This window comes from Vombatus ursinus, unplaced genomic scaffold, assembly GCF_900497805.2.
Source record: "Vombatus ursinus unplaced genomic scaffold, bare-nosed wombat genome assembly UNPS02014812.1, whole genome shotgun sequence".
Taxonomy (NCBI): domain Eukaryota; kingdom Metazoa; phylum Chordata; class Mammalia; order Diprotodontia; family Vombatidae; genus Vombatus; species Vombatus ursinus.
Window position 1 is genome coordinate 3619869 of NW_020954590.1, and position 14638 is coordinate 3634506.

A 14638-nucleotide genomic window follows, 5' to 3' on the forward strand; every position below is an offset into this window, starting at 1 on the left:
TCTCTTTGCTTTATGAGATGATTCTTCTGATAATTGTCCATAATCCTCTGTGAGATTTTACAAATTAATTTTTATTCTTACTTAGTGTTGCCTTAGAGATGATTGACAGCCATCTTTATTTGGCAAATAAAACAGGTGTTGCTGACTAATGTGCTTTCTGGCCTCTTTTTGGTCTCTTTTTTGTGGTAATTTCTTTGCAGAACTAATTGCATTTCATCCTTAGCAACTGATGTGTTAGGTAAGCTGCAGTTATTTTCATGGTGGTCTTTTTGCCAGTCTTTATCATTTGTGTTACAATACATGAATGACAAAACTTCTCATGTGGTAATGTTTCTTGTTACCTTGGGGCATATGGTAAAATCCACTCCATCAACTACTTTCTTTGCATCTTCAGAAAGTATAGCAATGAGCCATCTTTCCATTTTGCCACACCTTCCTCTTTTTTTCTATTCTCATTTATAACAAGAATGTCTAGATTCTTTTGATTGGATTTTTTCAGTAATGTGTTCTCATTAATCATTGGACAAGCATCTCACATTTAGAATACCAAAAGGCAAATTAAAATTTGTTGACATACTGAAAACTGATTTTTAGTACCCTCTAACACCTTTCACCTCTCTGCCACCATTACTGAAGATGTAGAAGCAGGGTTATAGAAAACTAAAAGACACTTTTTTCTTTGTTTCATTAGTTGCTAGGCCAAACAGATTCATTACTAGTTGGCCAGCCTACTGCTATTGTGTCTTTCCTTAGTTAGCTGGGCTGATACTTGGAAAACAGATTCATCCTGTTGCCAGACTTATATGCTAAGCCATTCCAGCATAATAGAGTTCACCAGAGTTTATGCTCTGCTTGCCTAGCCCTAGAGAACTCATAATTGCCTCCATATCAGTGTAAAACTTTGTGTAGGTAGATTTTTAAATGTTCATGTACAAAAGCTAGAATGAAAAAAACAACAAACAGGTTCATTTGACAAAAAATAAATCTATACTATGTGCCAGGCCCTATCTCAGACACTTGGGATATAAATGCCAAAAATAAAATAATCGCTGTACTCAAGGAATATACATTCTAATGGGAGAGAACAAGTACATATGTAGGTATATATAGAATAAATATAAGCAGAATAAATATAAATAAATGTGGTAGTTAAGAAGTGAGGGCACTAGTAGTTGGGGGAATCAGGAAGGGCTTTATGTAGAAGATGGTACATGAGCATAAGTGCATGGCATAATACTGTAATAATAGTGTCAGGAATGCTAAAGGTCAGAATGAGCTGGGACTGGTGGAGAAAACGAAGAGCAACAGAAAAAGGTTGTTGGTGTTATATTCTCTTTGAGGGGCTGAAGTGTGTTTTGGTTTGGGCATGGTTTTTTAAAATAATTTTTGGAGAAAAGAAAATCAAAGGGCTAGGAACACTCAAGTTGAATGGAATGATTATAACTAGGGATTTTGAAGCAGAGGCTAAATGACTCAGTCCTATTGTATTGTATACGGAATTCTTTTTCAGGTTTGTATTTTACTAGGTAGACATTGAGGTCCCTTCCAACTTTGATATACTGGAAAATTATGAATTGGAAAGTATGTGTATATTTCAGCACAGATTAGAATAAAGCATAGTACCAAAAAAAAGTATCACTCATTTGACACAGTGCACTTTTATAAAACCCACCCTTATTAGATATCTCATCCAAGTTATTGATTGTAAGACTAAAGTTGATTTTAATATTTTAAGTAAGTTATATAGTTTATTAGTTTATTATATAGTTTTACCTCTAAAGACATTGTCAGGACTCCATGACCCACGAGTAATTTTGGCAAGTTATATCCATTCTGTTATTCAGATATATAATCTGCCAAGCAAAAGAACGGTTTCTGATATGTTTTGTCTTTTGGCTCTGATATAAATAATAGTGTGTCCTGTCTTAGATTAAATAAATGACTCAGTGTGTTGTTAGATAAGTTAATATTTGAAATATGGATAGTTATTTGTCCAAAAGATATCATTTTTACATGTTTAATTATTTGTTTTTGCTCAATAGGTTCAAATTTTGCTCAAACTTTGGAGCAATGGCTTCAGTTTAGATGATGGAGAATTAAGATCTTATACTGATCCAACAAACGCCCAGTTTCTAGAATCTGTTAAAAGAGGGTAAGATATATATTGGTGGTAATCTATCTTTTATGCAGTATTGAAAAATGGGGACTTTTTTTTTTAATTAGACCATTATGATTCAGTATGAAAACTTAAGAGTTTTCACGGAGTGGCTACTAAAATGTCAAGCATTTGATATACTAGGAAAAGTCATTATGTGTTTCTCCCTAATTAAGTGGTTACTTCCTGAACACGTAGCTTATTTTACTCTTTAATTTATCCACTATAAAGCTGTCAATGTTTCAAATACTTATGTACTATAGGAGCTCTGTCAGAGTTACTGGAAATACATTTGGGAAGTAAGAGGGAGAATCATTGCCATTTCCTGAAAATTCACAACGAATTGTTTCATAAGAAGTGGTTTGTTTCTAAGGGAGAGACTTTTATTTCTTTTATGCCAAATCTGTTTGATATTGATGATTTAATACTATTCACTAAATGGATTAGAATGTAGCTTCCCACCCACTAAGCCACTCTCCTGCTTACTGTTGACAGGGTGACTCTCAGTGCATGTATGCCTGAAATTCAGCAACTTATGTTAGAAATCTATTAAGTGGCATTTACTACTGGCAGAAGATTTCAAAAGGTTAGTGCAAGAAGAGGATAAACTCTAGATATTTTCAGTTTTTTTTAAAAATATAAACAATCAAATTATACTCAGATACTCTGTAGTTAGGAACTTCATAAGGGGGTTATTTTGAAGCCCTGATCAAATATTAATTGATAACAATATAATTTGTGTTGTACCCTTTTTTTTCATTGAATTTTATTTTATTTTTGGTTTCAAATTCTCTTCCTCTTCCCCACAACCTCTTCCATCCATTGAGAAGGCAAGAAATATAAAACCCATTGCAAATACAAAGCTGTGCAAAACAAATTTCCACATTAGCCATTCCCCTCTCCCCCCAAAAAAGAGAGAGGGGAAATTATGCTTCAGTTTGTAGTGCATCATTTGTCAGTATGGAAATGAATAGCATTTTTCAGTGAGTCCTTTGGAATTGTGGTGGGTCATTGTGTTAATAAGAATTAGTAAGTCTTTCACAGTTAATTATATTTATGAAATTGCTGTTACTGTGTAGATTTGGTTCTGCTCACTCTACTCTGTATCAGTTCATTAAAGTCTTCACATATTTTTCTGAACCTATGACCTTCATCATTTTTACAGCACAATTGCATTCTATCACATTATATACCATAGCTTGGTCAACCATTCCCCAATTGATGGGCATCCCCTCAGTTTCCAGTTTTTTGCCACCACAAAAAGAACTGCTATGATTATTTTTGTACAAATGGATCCTTTTGTTCATTTTTTCATCCCCTGGGGTAGCAGTATTGCTGGTTTTTCATTGAACAATTTCATAGCTTTTTGGGCATGATTCTAAATTGCTTTCTGAATAGTTGGATTGGTTCACAGCTCCACCCACAAAGCATTAATGTACCTATTTTCCTATATGCCCTCCAGCATTTGTAATTTTCCTTTTCTGTCATTTTTGCCATCTGAGGGGTGTGAGGTGGTACCTCAAAGTTGTTTTAATTTGCATTTCCCTAATTTTTAGTGATTTAGAGTAGTTTTTCGTGACTATTGATAGATTTTATTTCTCCTTCTGAAAACCACCTATTCATATCCTTTGACGACCACTTACCAGTTGGAGAATGGCTCTTATTCTTATAAATTTGACTCAGTTTCCCTGTGAAATGAAACCTTTATCAGAGTAACTTGTGAAAGATTTTTCCCAGTTTCCAGCTTTTCTTCTAATGTAGGTACATTTTTTTTTATTTTATGTAATGAAAATTACCCATTTTACCTTCTTTGAAACTCTTTTGGTTATGTTGCACCCTATTAAACACTTCATATGTGTGAGCCGTATTTGCTGTGCCTTTTACAAAGCTATGGAAGTATAAAATTGTATTTATCTCTAGGAAAAGTATCATCAGAACTAGACACTTTTCTAAAGGCTAAAATGGTTTAAAATATTCTCCTGAAGCAGGAAAGAATTTCTGTTATCATGTCCCTAGGATGCCACTAGAATATCAAAGGGGATGAATCTTTGTTATCAAAGAGGATAAGAGCCTAGAAGAGAATTTTAACCAAATTTTTTTTACCTTGAAGAGCGAGAATAGTGAGAGACTAAAGAAATCCGTGACAGAGTTTAGGTAATGCCAGGTCAAAAAAACTTAACCCCTTTTCTACAGTATAGTATAGTCACCTGCCTTCAGTTGTGGGATGAAGATGGAAATTTCCCATGGTTTTCAGTGCAACATTTTAAGCCCCTGAGAAATGACAGAAATTCCTTCAGCTATATTTCCAAAGGAACTTGCCAGGTTTCATAGTATGAGTGATTGAGCTAGAATACTTTCTTTCCTTTCTTCATTACAGAAGAAGCCTCAAGACTTCCATCTAAAAAGTTATACGCCTCAATTGTTGACTAGTTAGTAATTGTCAGGTTTTTCACTTTCTGTCACCCTCCATATTAATTTCGTTCACAAGTCTTGTTGATTGTATTCCTCACAATCTTTTTCATTCATTACCTTTTCTGCACACATCAAACACATCCTGGTCTAGGCTGTCATCACTTCTTCCCCAAACTATTGCAATATTCTCCTAATTTACCTCTGTGCTCTCCACTCTGCAATCCATCCTCCAAACAGTTGACAAATTGATACTCTTAAATTGCATGTTTAATCATGCCACTTCCCTGCTCAAGAGTTTCAGTGGTTTCCCGAGTTTTTAGACTAAAATACATTCTTCTTTTTGGCATTAAATGGCCTTTACAAATTGGCTCCAGCCATTCTTCCCTTTCTTTTTTAAAAAAAACATTTCTTTTTAATTACTTGTAAATTAACATTCGTTTTTTATAGTTTTGAGTTCCAAATTTTCTCTTTTCCTGCCTCCTCTCACCCCTCATCGAAAAGGCAAGCAATTTGATATAGGTTATACATGTGCAGTCATACAACATGTATTTCCATATTAGTCATCTTGTGAAAGAAAGCAAAGACCAAAAAAACTTCAAGAAAAATAAAGTTTAAAAAAAAGTATGCTTCAATCTGCATTCAAACTCCATCAATTCTTTCTCTGGAGGTAGATAACATTCTTCTTCATAAGACCTTCAGAAGTGTTTTAGAGAATAGCTGTCATTCATAGTTGATCATCATACAAATTTCACTTTTACTGTGTGCACTGTTCTCTTGGTTCTGCTCACTTCATTTTGCATCAGTTCATGTAAAGTCTTTCCAGGTTTTTGTGAAAGCTTCCTGCTCGTCATTTCTTATGGCAAAATAAAATTCCATCACAATCATATACAGCTTGTTCAGCCATTCCCCAGGTGATGGGCATCCTCTCAATTTTCAATTCTTTGCCACCACAGAAAGTGCTGCTATAAATATTTTTGTACAAATAGGTGCTTTTCCTTTTTTAAAAAAAAAAAACTCTTTGGGAAAAAGACCTAGTAGTGGTATTGCTGAGTCAAAGGGTATGCAAAATTTTATAGCACTTTGGGTATAGTTACCATTTATCAATTGGGGAATGACTTGTTTTCTTAAAAATTTGACTCTCTTCTCTATATATCTGAGAACTGAAACTTCTATCAGAAGAACTTGCTATAACATTTTTTACAGTTATGATTATTCACTCTGTATTTCTTTCTATTCTGTTTTCATCCTGTTTATTCTCTCTCCTTTCACCCAGTCCCTCCGCAGAAGTGCTTTGATTCTGACCACTGCCTCCCACAATCTACCTTCCCTTCTGTCACCCCTTCCCTTCCCTTCCTTCTGCCTTTTAGGGTAACATAGGTAACATAGATTTCTATACCAAACTGAGTGTGTATGTTAGTGCATTTGAGCCAGTTCTGGTAAGATTAAGATCCAAGCATTGTCCACCACACCTCCGCCATCTTCGCCTCCACTGTAAAAGCTCTTTTGTGACTCTTTGATGTGAGATAATTCACACCATTTTACCTCTGCCTTCTCCCTTCTCCCAGTGCTTCCCTCTTTTTCACCCCTTCATTTTATTTTTTTAAACATCATCCCATCATAGTCAACTAATACCCATGCTCTCTGTCTATGTATACCCCCTCTAACTGCCCTAATAGTGATAAAATTCTTAGGAGTTACAAGTATTTTCCCATGTAGGAATGTAAACAGTTTAATCTTATCAAATGCCTTTTGATTTTTCTTTCCTTTTTTTTATGTTTCTCTTGAGTCTTACATTTAAAAGTCAGATTTTCTATTCAGGTCTTTTCTGGTCTTTTCATCAGGAATACTTGAAATTTTTCTGTTTCATTAAATATCCATTTTTCTCTGAAGGATTATACTCAATTTTGCTGGGTAGGTGATTCTTGGCTATCTGGAATATCAAATTCTAAGCCTTGTCTCATCCGTTAATGTAGAAGCTGCTAAATTTTGTGTTATCCTGACTATGGCTCCATGATATTTGAATGGTTTCTTTCTGGCTGCTGCAATATTTTCTCCTTGACCTAGGAACCCTGGAATTTGATTATAATATTCCTAAGAGTTTTCATTTTGGGATTTCTTTCTGGTGGTGATTAGTGAATTATTTCGGTTTCTATTTTACCCTCTGGTTCTAGAATATCAGGGCAGTTTTCCTTGATAATTTTTTGAAAAAAATGTCTGGGCTCTTTTTTTTTAATCATGGCTTTCAAGTAGTCCAGTAATTTAAAAATTTCTCTCCTCAGTCTATTTACCTGGTCAGTTGTTTTTCCATTGTGATATTTCACATTTTCTTCTATTTTTTTTCTTTTCTTTTCTTTTTTTTTTTTTTTGGCTAGGCAATAGGGTTAAATGACTTGCCCAGGGTCACACAGCTTGTAAGTGTCAAGTGTCTGAAGTCAGATTTGATCTCAGGTCCTCCTGACTCCAGGGCTGGTGCTCTATCTGCTGCGCCACCTAGCTGCCCCATGTTTTATTGTTTCTTGATATCTTGTGCTATGTTCCACTTACCTAATTTTAATTTTTAAGGAATTCTTTTCTTCTGTGAACTTTTTTATATCTTTTTCCATTTGGCTACTTCTGCTTTTTAATGAGTTCTTCTCTTCAGTTGATTTTTGTGCTTCTTCCTATTTGGCCTATTCTGTTTCTTACAGTGTTATTTTCATCAGTATTTTTTGTTCCTCCTTTACCAAGCTGTTGATTCTTTTTTCATGATTTTTCACATCATTCTCATTTTTTTTCTCCCTTTCTTATTTGATTTTTTAAAATCCTTTTTGAGCTCTTCCAGGAATTCTTTTTGGGCCAGAGACCACTTCACATTTTTCATTGAGGCTTTGAACGTAGCAGTTTTGGCTTTGTTGTCTTCAGAGTTTGTGTTTTGAACTTTCCTGTCACCACAGTAACTTTCTGTGGTCAGGTTCTTTTTTTGTTTGCTTGCTCATTTTTTCAGCCTATTTCTTGACTTTTAACTTTATGTTAAAGTTGGGCTCTGCTCCCAGGGTACACTCAGGTTTTTTGTGCTGCTGTTTTCAGAGCTAGTTCTTGGGGTCTGTAAATTTTCAGTTCTTTCAAGGTGGTATGATCTAAGGAGAGGTGTGGTCATTGCTCTCCTGGCCTGTGCTGTGTGACCTGTGAATGGTCTGTGAATGACCACAAGCATTCTTTTCTGCCCTGGAACTGTGACCAGGGTCCCCACTCTCCTGCAGCCACAAGCTCTAGAGTTCTAGTGCTCCTCCTCACTCTGAGACTGTGACCTGGAACCAAGTATGGGCAATGCAACAGAGTCCTGTACCAAGTGCCAACAGAGGGTCCACTGTAATCTACTTCTGACCAGTTGTCCAGCCCTCTTACCATCTGTGGGCTGAGAACTCTGGAAGCCTCTGCTGCTGATTTAATCATCCCCAGGGCCTGCTGCTTGCCTTGAACCCAGGAAGGAGAGACCTTGCTAGAATCCTACCACAACAGCTTTACAATATAAACATAATCTTAAACAAATATTAATAAACTGTTTCCATTAACAGTAAAGGGTTTCTTTTTGGTAGTTTCTCAAATTCAGTTTTGCTTATTTATATATTATAGGAGCTTTAATTAAAATTTTGTTCTAACATAGTAATAATTGGGTAACATGGAAAAAATTAGAAAATAACTCCTATGAATCAGCAGTAAATTTATATTCAGTAAGCTGAATTAGGCAGAAATATATGTTTGATTGAAAAATTAACTTTACTAATAAATACATATCTTTTATATCTATAAAATATAGATAGGGAAATTCTTTTTATTTTTATATTTGATTTATTTATATTTATTATTTTTTATATTATTTGTTTAGATTTATTTAGATTTGCAGAAAACCCTTTGTGTTAAAACTTACAGAATCATTGATTAAAAATATTCCTGGAAATTCTTCCCTTGTTCCTTGGAGAATAGATAATTTTTAGTGTTTGTGTTAGTATATCTTATGCAAGAGTGTCAAAGTCAAAACCTTTGTGACCAGGGGCAGGTCATTTAGCTTCTGTGAACCTCAGTTACCTCATCTTAAAATAAGTGGGCTAGACTTTCTGGCCTCTCAGGTTTCTTCTGGACTTCAACACCATGTCTCAACTGCCTTCTCACTTTGGAATTTCCCCCTACATTAAGCCAGTTGTTCTCTTATCCCTAGAATATCCTTGTGGTCCCCTTTTCCTATTGATAAGTTCTCCCTGGAACATTCATTTTAGGGAGGGGCCCAGTGCCGCTATGCCTCATTCTCCTCTGCTATGTCCCTGACTCTCTGGGCTTCCCCCACCATGCACCCCTGCTTTACTGCTTTCTTTTTTGTGTTGTCTTCCCCTGTGAGAATCTAAGTTCTTTGAGATCAGGAACTATCATTATTTTTACTCTTATTTGTATCCCTAACACTTAGCACGTAGTAAATGCTTAGCAATGCTTGTAGCTTGCCTGCCTGACCTGATTTTTTGCATCTTGTGTGGTTTCACAGCTGCTGCATATCACTCCTTGTGCCTAATCAATCTCAGAATCACCATGCTTAAGGTCCACTACTGAAACAAAAGAACTAAAGGGGAATTAATTATATCAACAGTGAAGTTTGGCACTTTCTAATATCAATCACCTTACAAAACTTGAGTTGTCTAACCAGGGAAGAGTGAGGTTTTATCCCCTTCTTCTTCTTGGCGGAAGCTCAACTACAAAGAGATAAGAGTTGAGTTGGCAGTAAAGGAGTAGAATATAAATTACCATTTTTGAGAACTTTGGTTAAGAAAGGAGAAAGAAGGTAGTACCTTAGAGAGGTAACTGGGGCAAAGGAAGGGTTTTGTTGTTTTGTTTTAACTTGGAGTATGTGCATGTTTACAGGCAAAGGCTAAGGAACCAACATTTAAAATAATAGATACTGAGTTGGAAAGGACCTTACAGACCATTTAGTACAATACCCTTTAAGGCTCTTAAAGTGCAGGCCTGACTTTGTCACCCTACCCCTCCACCCTTTACATAGTAAACACAGCAGTGGCTCCCTATTACCTCCAGAGTCAAATTTAAAATCTTCTCTTTGATTTTTAAAGCCAAGCCTGACTGTGTTTCTAACTTTCCAGCCTTCTTATATTTTACTCTTCATTTATTCTTGTGATCAAGTAACACTGGCCTTCTTGGTCTTCATCACAAACTCCATCTCCCAACTCTATGCTTTTCACTGGTTTTTCTTCATCCTTGTGATGTTCTCCCTCCTTATTTCTGTCTCCTGACTTCCCAGGTTCCTTTAACATTCAGCTCCAGTCCCACCTTCTGCAGGAGACCTTTTCCAATCCCTCCCTTTCACCATCCCTGACTAATGCCTTGCCTCTGAGATTACTTTCCATTCTTTATCTGATGTGTACAGTTTTTTCGCACATTGCCTCCTGCATTAGAATTTCAGTTCCCTGTTAGAATGTGGGCTCTCTCGTTAGAAAAAAATGCATAATATGCTTGTGCTTTTATTTGTATCCCTAGTGCTTAGCTCAGTGCCTGGCACATAGTGAGCACTTAATAATCCTTCTTGACGGACTGTATCGCTGACTGGGAGGGTCACTGGCTTTGGCCAGTGTCATGTATAAGATTTAAACTTAAGTTCGTGGAATCCAGAACCAGCATTCTAACCACTGTACCATGCTGCTTCCAATAGAGAGAACAATTGAAAATATGTGAAATATAGGCCTAATTAATGAAGCAATTATGTAAAGAGAAGATGGGATCAAGAGTGAAAGTAAAGAGGTGGAATCAAGATGGCAAAGTAATAGGAAGAAGTATAGTTGAGCTCCCCCAACTTTCTTCCCCTCAAAAAATCCCCCCAAAACCTTGAAACATCTAGGAAAGTACCAAATTGAATCCTGATAGTAAAATCCAAGAAAAAATCATAGTGAGTCATTTTTCCAGCAAGATCAACATAAGGAGACATAGGTCTTTGGATATTGGAGGTAGGGTATGGTCAAAGAGCAAGCCCCATGCAGAGCCCTTGAGCACAGGGTGAGGATGTGTCCAAGGGCAGGATGTGATCCCAGACCCATGTGGAGCTCAGTGACTTCATGCAAACTGCAAAAATGGGTGCTAACTGGCAGTTTTGTCGCACATTACCCTGTTGTGGGTCACAGATTCAGGATGGACTGAAGAGGGGTTGGAACCTGTGCCCGAGGGTCGCAGTCCAGGTGAGGATTGGCCACAGGTCCTGGGCCACATACTGAGAGGAGGGAGTTTAGAAGCATTCAGTAGCAATTTGGCATGGGGTTGCAGTTCCAGTCTCCGGTTCTCTTGGATGTCTGCAGCAAAATAACAGCAAAATAGGAATCTCAGGCCAATGGAAATCTTTCCGTTTCGTCACTGTGATCCAGCAGAGCATTTCGGCTGATTAATAATGGTTGAGTCCAGCCATTGGACCCAGGTAGTTGTTCAGACCCAGGTCAGGAGCTTGCAGAGTTTAGACCAGGAGAGCAGCAATAAAACTTTGCCCTGGATCAGACCACTTGGGAACACCGAAAGCTTGCAGGTCCCTGGACTGAGCTATCTCTGAGATCCTAAGAGTAACCCAAAATTCAGTACCCCCAAGAAAGCAGCCAGCCTTGACCTTTCCTTCAGAAGTGTGCAGACCCCAGTCCTAACATCCTATTCAAAGTCATGAAGTACACTAGCTGAATGAGCAAATAGTAAAAGAATCCTACCACAAAATGGTATTATGGTGACAGTGGTGCTGAAGACACAAACCTGGAAGAAGAGGATGATTCCGAAATGTCTGCAAGTAAAGCTTCAAAGATAAACACAGCTTGGTCACAAGTTTGACTAGAATTCCTGGAAGAGATGAAGCAAAAGTTCTTTAAAAAAAAATTATCAATTAAGTGAGAGTGCTGGAAGAAAAAAAATGGAAAAGGAACAAGAACTGTGGAACAAAGAATTGGAAAAGAGAATTCACAATTTGACATGAGTTACAAAGTCCTTCTTACCAACAAACCCCCTGAAAATTAGAATAGACCAAATAGAAGCCAGTGACTATGTAAGACAAGAAGAAATATGACAAAGTCAAAATAATAGGGGAAAATATAGACCAAAATGTAAGATTATCTCATAACAGAAACAACTGACCTGGAAAACAGAACAAGGAGAAAAAAAATTTAAGGATCATTGAACTACCTGAAAGCCATGACCAAAAAAAAAGTTTTTTTAAGAAATCTTAAAAGAAAACTGCCAAGATCTCTTAGAACCGTAGGCAAAGTAGAAATAGAAAGTATCCCACTGGTGACCTCTTAGAAGAAACCCCAAAATGAAAATTCCTAGAAACATCGTAACCAAAATCTAGATCTTCCAGGTCAAATTAAAAAATATTATAAACAGCTAGGAAGAAAGATCATATGTGATTTAGCAGCTACCCTGAAAAGGAATGAAGAGCATACAATATGATGTTCCAGAAGGCAAAGGACATAGTCTTATAACCAAGAATAACTTATCCATCAAAACCAAGTATAATCCCAGAGGGGGGAAATGGATCTTTAATAAAATAGAGAATTTCCAAGTATTCCTGATGAAAAGACCAGAGATGCATAGGAACTCTGAAGTTCAAACACAAAAATCAAGAGAAACATGAAAGTTAAACATGAATGAACAATCACAAGGGACTAAACAATGATAAACTACTTAAATTCAATTATGAGGAGATGATACATGTGTTCTTTCTGATCCCTGTCATCATCAATGGTCATAGAGGCAGTCTAATTAAATAAGGGCTGGGAATTCTGTCATGTCTTCATGATCTTAAAAGAAGTATAGAAAGAGAGGGGAAGAAGAATATACTGAGTGGGGCAGGGAGGGAAAGGCTAGGGGAAATGTAATGAGGGTACACAAGTAGACATCTACAAACAAAGAGGAGGGGTAGGGGGGAGCACTTGACATCTAAATTGGTCAAAGGAGGGAAGAATACACACACATATGCACACTCACAGTACAAAAATACATTTTAGTCATCAGGGAAATGGGAGGGAGAAGGAAGGAGTGGTAATTCTAAAAGGGAGATTAGATTGAGGGAAACAGCTGTAAGTAAAACAAATTTTACATAAGGATACACAAAAATATCTTTAGCTCCTTCTGAGGTGGCAAAGAATGGGAATCTGAAAGGGTATCCATCAGTTGGAGAGTGACCAGACAAATTATTGTATATAAATGTGATGGAATATTATTGTATTATAAGAAATTATGAAGAAGATGGTTTCAGAGAAACCCAGGAAGACTTACATGAACTGATGCAGAGCTAATAAACTAGGCCAGGAAAAATAATGAAAATACAATGACAACAATATGGCAAAGATAAAACAACTTTGAAAGAATTAGGGATCCAGCATAATGACCAACCACAGCTTCAGAAGATTAATGATGAAATGTTCACTTCCTAATAGAGGTGTGTTGGGGTGGGGTATTTTGTTTGTTTAGTTGTTTCAGTCGCACTTGATTCTTCATGACCCCATATGTGGTTTTTTTTGGCAAAGATAATGGAGTGGTTTGCCATTCTCCAGCTCAGTTTTACAGATGAGGACAATAGGGTTAAGTGACTTGCCCAGAATCACACAACTAATAAGCATCCGAGGCCACTTTTGAACTCAGGATGTCTCTTCATCCTGACTCCAGGCCCAGCACTCTATCCACTGCACCACCTAGCTGCTCGTATTGGAGGGAGGGTACACACATCTCTACATACAGGCATGTGTGTATATGTATATGTGTGTATGTGTATATACATACATATGTATATATATATATATATATATACACATAAATTTTTTTAAGAGTACAAATTAGAGGAGTTGGCCTGCGGAAAGATGGAACAGACAGTTCTTCCCAGAGACAGGAGGGAAGGAGATGAATATTGTGAAGAAGATAATGGTGAAATTTTGAAATAGAGGTAGTATATACTTTTCTAAAAAAAATTAACTTTCATTAATGTTTTGATGTTCTTTTTAAAAACATCTGTCACTTTCTAGTGATGTGCCCCTCCATCTTCCCTTTTATATGTACAGTTAGGCAGAATAAAATCAAGACATAACTCATCTGACAGACATCTCATTCCATGCCTACAAGACTCATCTCTTTCTTGAAGAGTCGTGACTTGTTACTCCTTTTGAGGTCAAGATTGGAAGCTGCATTGATCAGAATTATGATGACTTTCAGTGTTGTTTTTTTTCTTTTTTCCTGTCATTGGCCTCCATGGCCTATGTGCCAGTGATATGGATAAGTCAAATGGTATGTACAGTTTAGTGGCGTCTAGTATACTTCCCATTTTTTTCAGAATGGTTGAACCAGTCTTTACTGTACCAACAGTAAATTAGAGCACCTGCTTCCACAGCCCCTCCAACACTTAACATTTTTAATCCTTTGTCGTCTTTGATAATCCGATGGGCATAAAGTAAAACCTCAGATTTGTTTTAGTTTTCATTTCACAATTCTTAGTGATTTGGAGATTCTTCCACATGGTTGTTGGTAGTTTATCTCTTTATATGCTTTAGCCACTTTATGTTGTGGGGAATGGTTCATATTCTTATATATCTGTTTCAGCTCCCTATGTGTCTTAGATGTCTGGTCTTTATCAAGGATATTTGTTTTGAATACTTACCCCAATCTATCCCAGTCAGCAGTTTCTCTTATTCTATTTGAATTGCTTTTGTTTGTGTAAAGTTTTTTAATTTGAGTAGCCAGAATTATTTGTTTTACTTCTTATAATCACCTCTACGTATGCCTTGTTTGGTTAAGAATTTTCTTCCTAACTGTCATCATTCAAGTATCTCCTTTCATTCCCTTTTTTAAGAAATTTGGGGGATAATTTCAATGTTAGCGAAATGTTTTTGGTAATACTTACATTTCAAGTCCGTTTGGAGCTTATCATGCTTCATGGTGTAAAAGACATTGATCTAAACCTAATTTCTGCTAAATGACTTTCCAGTTTTCCTGATAGTAGTTGTTGAATAGGGAAGCCTTATCCAAATAGTTTGTTTTTGGATCTATCAATCATTAGGATATTATGTGAGGAAGAAT

General features: G+C 36.5%; 1 protein-coding gene across 1 annotated transcript in view; it reads left to right on the forward strand.

The window, feature by feature from the left end:
- Positions 1-14638, forward strand: part of LOC114054106 (UBX domain-containing protein 2B-like) — a 43609-nt gene that overhangs the window by 21829 nt on the left and 7142 nt on the right. Inside the window, exon 5 of the mRNA XM_027877220.1 lies at positions 2043-2152. Coding sequence (XP_027733021.1) covers positions 2043-2152 — 110 coding nt within the window. The remainder of the gene's footprint in view (positions 1-2042; positions 2153-14638) is intronic.